The sequence below is a fragment of the Dermacentor silvarum genome, chromosome 4, assembly GCF_013339745.2.
Source record: "Dermacentor silvarum isolate Dsil-2018 chromosome 4, BIME_Dsil_1.4, whole genome shotgun sequence".
Taxonomy (NCBI): Eukaryota; Metazoa; Arthropoda; class Arachnida; order Ixodida; family Ixodidae; genus Dermacentor; species Dermacentor silvarum.
In genome coordinates, this window is record NC_051157.2 from 99205148 (window position 1) to 99211630 (window position 6483).

The window sequence follows — 6483 nt, forward strand, 5'->3', positions numbered from 1 at the left end:
TTGCTCGGTTGCTCAGAGCTATAACCTAGGGGGCGGCGACGTCCTTGTTGGGTCGCTGCTCCCAGTCGAGCTAGACGGTCGGTGGTGCCCAATTGTCCGATGTAGCGGAAGCGGCAAGGTCTTAGAGAAGGGCAGCCGACGCATCTGCGATCCTTTCGTACAACGCGACTGACGACCGCTTGAACTATACTTCGATGTTGGGTTATTCAGCAACCGAAAGTGCTCGACGTCGCGTCTGAGTACGCCTTAGTGAAGTGTAAGAATCGCCCTCCGACTCCACGCATTATACGAGAGACGCTTCGCGAAATGCGCCGGTGTTTACGGCAAATTGACCGAAGCGCCGTAGCCGCTTATAAATAAGCATACGCGACGTACCGCGTGGGTTGCAAGGTATTTTACTGCGAGAGCCGTTAAGAACGCGAAACTGAGACTACTGCGTCCTCCCTTTCCGGTACGCCTTCGTCGTCGCGTTATCTTGTCTTCGTCTGGCCGCCTCCTCATCATCTTAACCCTCAAAATAAAAAAAGAAGAAAAAGAAAATGCAAAGCTTTGCCCGCCAGCGCCAGCGGGGATTGAACTCATGCACGAACGCCGACGCTGTTCGGAACGTGTCTGCACGTAGCTCGTCTTGCAGACAATCTGAAAGCTGGCTTTTCCACAATAGGAGTGCATGTAGGGAGAAGCCAACCTTCGTTTAATCTTTCGTTTTGCACGTGATGACTTTTATGTTTAATAGCACTTGTTGGCGGGCTAGGTGGTTCACATCTTAGTACAATCAATCAATCAACCAATTTTTTGTTATTTCACGAAAAGCTTTTATAGATAGAGGTATACAGAAGGAGGTCCCATAGTAAAAACTGAATTGGGACCTCCTGTTCATGGTTAACATAAAAGTTACAATGGCAAGAACGGTAGCTGAATTAGTACAATTGCAAAAATGATAAATAATGATACAGATATGAGTAAATAACGATGTTAATAGACAACAGTGTATCGGCAGTAAATAATATAGTGAAACTAGGTAAAACTAACATACGAGTGGAGGAAAAACAAAAGGAAAAAAAATGAAAATAACAACTTAAGCAACATGTTGACGTACATAAGAACGGCAGGTCTAAAGCGAAATTGGGTTATAAAGTACGCTATGTCACATACATATCACATAACAAAACATTTTTCAATTCATGGCAAAACCTATGGGCTTTCTGGAGTTTTACGACAATTGGTAATGTAGTGGTAGTGTCTGGAACGAACTGGAGAAAAAAAAAATACAAGAACTTGACCAGGGTAGGCCTAATGTGCTGTAAGTATGGCTATGAATGTGTGTATAGTCGCGAAATAGTTACCGGTAATTCGCATAAACAACGCGAAAATGAAACAAAGAACGAGGTGGGAAACGCTAGCCCTCGCTAACAAATGAAAAATTTTATTGCGGCGCAACAATTAAAAGGAAAATCCAACGATCAAAAGCCAGAGATGACAAAACTACTGCGCATGCGCGTGAGACTATATCATCACCGTAACAGTGATTAACTGCTTCCTAAATAAACAGTGCGTGAAGTCGCACAAGTCTGATCGTATGCCCTCTGAATGTTGAGATTGGCACTTAGCCGATGTGGACTTAGCTACGCGTATAGCTTGCGTATGCTGAAATTATGTAATTACTTCTGACACAGACTGAGGTGGCGGCGTGCGTGTCGCACACTGAACGATAATGATAGCCGTTTGATAATGATAGTCGTGGAGTAGCGGGATAGTCTCTTCAAAAAAAAATGTCACAGTTTCGCCCTAAGGGCGAAGCAATGAATGCGATAGCAACACAGCAATCTCATACGAAGTAAGGTGAGCGGCTTTGGTAGCAACAACACGCAGAACTGTTGTCGACGCCATCGGCGTTTTGCCCGCGTTAGCTCTAAATGCGTGCGGCGTTGGTGACTGTTGCTGGAGCCTCTCATATAAATAGGCACTTGGTGCCGCAGCTAAACGTCGCGTCCCTTCCTTCCCCCTCCCCCACGGCCTCTCGCGCGTCTGAAGAAGGCGCGTTTGCTCTACATATATGGTGATTGTAAAGGAGAAACGAGACGCCTAATTCTGCAGCCCTTAAGCGAGCACGGCGCAGAACGCGCGTTTGTTCTCCGCCGTGCGTTCACTCCCCGTGAAAGACGCGCCCCTCGCGCCCTTTCACTCGCACATACAGCGTTCGGCGCGCGGCGACGATTTCATCTCCAAATGACGTCATACGGAACCTCACGGCGACGGCGACGGCGACGCCGACGGCGACGGCGACGCCGACGGCAGAAATCTGCTTTTGAGTGTCCATATAATTGCTATCGCAATAAAATGGGCGTACTGAAGACGTGGTAGACGGAGCCGATATCTGCGAGGTAGCTCGGATGCTTGTCTTAAGGTTGCACGATGTATGAAATCGTGTGAATCTCTGGCTTAGCTGCAAGCAGACCGAAAGTTGGCAAGGATGAGCAGTCTGTGCTCTTTGTCCTATGCAAAGCTAAATACTCACACGGAGGTCGGCACAAACGGTAAACATAGTTGCACATTAACGAAACATATTTCAGTCGATAAATTTCAGTGCATAAGCAAACGAGTTACTCCAGTGGAATTTTGGTGTACTTCACGCCCGTAGTGTACTCGCCTAGTAAGATTATTCTGAGCAGCCCATCGGAACAACTCGTATCGTAAGCACACGGATGAAGTCGTGCTGGACCATGGTGGCCAATTCTGGCCGGCGCACTAATGCATTGGTACTGACTACACTGCCCTTCTTAATGCATATTACGGGGCTTTGGAGCAACCAATGTTCTCCTGCAGGGGCCTCAGTACACAGCTCGACGACGGGTCCGATCTCTCCCACAGTAGCTTCGAAACGGCTGACAGGAACTGTTCCGTAGCTCCGTTGTAATTTCACGCTTCCCGCCATTAGACATGCCGTTGGCTGCATACACGTAAATAGTGCACGCTTGAGCGATCCTGCTCGGCTATTAAGCATGAAATGCTTTTTCCTGTTGTCGGCGACCTTCAAGTGACATTGAGCCAAAAGCCAGAGCCGTTATCCGGGCACTCAAACGAGAAGAAAACGAGATCATGTGGGCAACCAGTCAGAAGTTAAGAAAATGCGGTCTCTGGCCCCCAACCCTTTGTACAGACCGCATCACATACTCTAGTTACTGGCCAAACAACTTACAAAAAATATTGCTTCCGATTACTTCCCAATGTTTGTTCACAATATCAATCAAGCTGTAAGTTCAAGTACGCTGAAGTTTTACTTGTCGTTTACAATAGCGACGTTCAAAAGGCAGATAGGCTGCTTGTGCTCTTTTGAACGCCAGCGGTCCCTAAATCGTGAGCGATCCGCGACAAGAAAAAAGTATAGCGACAGACGTTGAGCGCTCTGCACTGTTGGAAGAAAAGCGATTGAAGGCGGCGGCACCACAGGCAGCAAAAGACGCCATATATAACCATTTCATGCTTACATCTACTCTCGATTGCGGGAGAGCCAGTGTTTTTTTTTTTTTTTTTTTTAACTCCGTATGTATGAACGTATGGAAGAGATCATTTCTCCAAGCTTCTATTTTTACGCAAAATAACTAACTAAATAAAATGTTGAGGCGGCCATTCTTGCCGTTCTTTTGGGGTTGTTGTTTCGCCGTTGCATTATCGAAGCAAATCGACACCACTCAAACGTAGAGCTCGCAATCATGGGTAGAAGCGTTTAAATCTTCGGCGCAGCTGCTTAAGCACAGTATAGAGCGTTCACACTGCGTCGCGGCCACCAACTGTGAGCGACAAAAGCGACACGCGCGCGCGTGTCTTCTCTCCACCTGTCTGCGAGGCATATGTCACACGTCCTTCCGCAGTCGCGCCGCAGGAGGTGTCGACTCGCGTGTCAATACTAAACTACCCGACGCGGCGTGCGGTCCCGACGACAAAGCCGCGACTGGCGGTGCTCGTGTTCCGCCCCGACGGGAGTGAGCGGCGGTTGCGTAGGCGACGCGTGACGCAATTACGCGAGCGGCAGCGGAGGCGGCGTTGGCGCCCTTGAATCATCGCCGCTGCTGCTGCTGCTGTTCTGCATCCTTTCACGGGCAGCGCGCCTCGCACCCCGTCCGTCGCGCGCTGTGTTTTTCACCGGACGTACGTACGCGCGTCGACGCCGGCGGACGACACAACGCCGGCGTGCGTGCCCGAGACCGTGGCGAGTGCGCGCGATTGCCGACAGCTGACGCGTAGCGGCGTAAACAACGGCGAGCGGGGCGCGCTCGTGCGGAGGAGGCGGTAGGTGCGCCGCAGACGCCGCGCGCGCGCGCTTCCCTTCGAAGGGAAATTCAGAGCGCGGCAAACTGGATGCACTGCGAAACTCCTTAAAGGGGGGAGGGGGGGGGGGGTGCACCGATGCGGTGGTTTGAGAAGCGCATACACGTGTTCCTTTATCGCGTTATTGCACGTTTTACTACTAAACGAATCATTATCATCATTCCTGTGTTTCTTCTTCACACTCGATTTTTTTCTTTCCCGCCTAGAGCTGGTACGTACCACCGAAACCCTAACGCTATTATCTACTGCATAAACTGTCAGCTACCCTACAACTTCGCTGACGTTAACGTGATGGAACTCGGTGTCTTAATATCCAGAATTTCGCGTAAGGCCGTGTGTTTTCGCGGACGTCCGCCACAAACGTTATACCGTCGGGAACGTTATTTTGTTATAGTTACGCTGGCACACTAATATCGGGGCTGCGATGGACCCATCGAACGACAGCGGCCGCACTGTTGCGACACGTTCGCGATTTACGAGCGCGCGGTATAGACGCCCCCATGAGTTGGACGCCTCCTGTGTTGTGACGCACGCGTTCGTATTGCACGCGCAGCCTTCCGAGGTCACTTCAGGCTGGCAAATCTCCAGAACGCGCGCACTTCTTGCTGCTGCCCTGTCGCAGCGTGGCACCGCGCGACACTTTGAATGCTTACGGGCGTTAAAGGCACCTGGGCTGCTGTCGTCATCGCGGCGCTTCTCTGTACCATTCACTCTGTCAGCGGGACTTTTCTGCGGGATCGCTCGCAGACAAAGTTGAGGGGGTTGAGGAAGGACTGCTCGATGTTCGCGGACAGCGAGGATTTATGCGAGTTTCTTGGCCAGAGAGGCAGGGTCTCGGGCCGCTGGCGTGCGAGCACTTGCTAGGGGCCATTGACCTCGGGCGCCGTGACGAGCCTCTGGCTAAGTTCCAGAAGCCATGCAGTTCTTACAGGCCGTGCCTCGTTAATTGCGCGGCAGAGGACTATGCTCAGGACTTCAGGGTATGACGCCCTTGGGTATAGTGCTGGTGTATACAAGGGTGGCTTTGGTACAACTGTACGCTCGCTTTCTGTCTCTCACATTTCGTTCCTTCTCGTCTCTTCGACCTTTTTCCTCAGCTGTGAAGGTCCGTTGGCTCGGGACGACTTGTCTATGTTTCACGGACCCTCAGAATCTTTACTGCCAATTTTTTCTCCTCCCCGTGACGTCACGTTGTATAGCAACGTTTAAAGTTGGCACGAACACAGTGTTGCTTTGCACAATGGTGTATCTTGACTATTTATAGAAAACACTTTCTCCGTTCCCACCTCCTTGCACCCCGTAAACGTCTCGACTTGGTCTTGCTCGATTCACTGCCGCACCATTTATACACAGGGTGTCCAGATTGTCACACACCAGGTGATAATTAGTGTGTGATTTTCTCTTTTTTTCTTTTGTAAGAGGAGCCTTCTGAGCGGATGAAACCAACTGTACGTGTCGATGCAACCTCAAGAAGGGCCGGTATTTTTTGTGTTGCTCCTAATTAATTAGTTCGTAAAGATTAATAGCTAACTTTTTGATAGCGATATTTATGGTAGATAGCTGAACGATGCATATGAGTTAAGAACGCAGGTTTACACCGATGGATCTGTCTCAGCCACCAGCTCCACAGGCGCTTTTATCATCCCGACCTTACAAGTTACAAGGAAGTTCAAAGTGTCCCACATAACGACTTCTACGGCAACAGAACTTTCCGCTCTACGTGCTGCAGTTAATTATATCGTAGAAACACCACCTCGAAAGTGGGTCATTTTTGTGACTCCAAGGCAGCCCTTCAGAGTCTGCAGTCAGCATTACGACGCAAGACACATGAACAACTGGTGTTTGAGACCAGAGAGGTTCTCCATCAAGCCCTCATGAACGGACATGACATCATCTTTCAATGGCTGCCGGGGCACTGTGGCATCGTCGGTAATGACCTTGCCGATGATGCCGCCCGGTCAGCCCATTAAGGAAACCCTGACTGTTCCTATACCCTTATCAAGGACAGACGCTGCGAGGGGTCTTCGTTACCTCGCTCAAACCGAGACAGAAACGTCATGGAGCAGCCCGATTTTTACGAACTGTCATCTCCAACGGCTGGATCCTACACTGAGGCTACAAATTCCATCGAACTTCCCCGCCGTGATGCAACTT

The 6483-nt window shown here is 50.1% G+C and overlaps 1 protein-coding gene across 1 annotated transcript in view; it reads left to right on the top strand.

Annotated features, from left to right (window-relative positions):
* LOC119448781 (ankyrin repeat and SAM domain-containing protein 1A) overlaps nucleotides 1-6483 on the top strand; it is a 92806-nt gene that overhangs the window by 35250 nt on the left and 51073 nt on the right. Inside the window, exon 4 of the mRNA XM_049666500.1 lies at nucleotides 4536-4540. Coding sequence (XP_049522457.1) covers nucleotides 4536-4540 — 5 coding nt within the window. The remainder of the gene's footprint in view (nucleotides 1-4535; nucleotides 4541-6483) is intronic.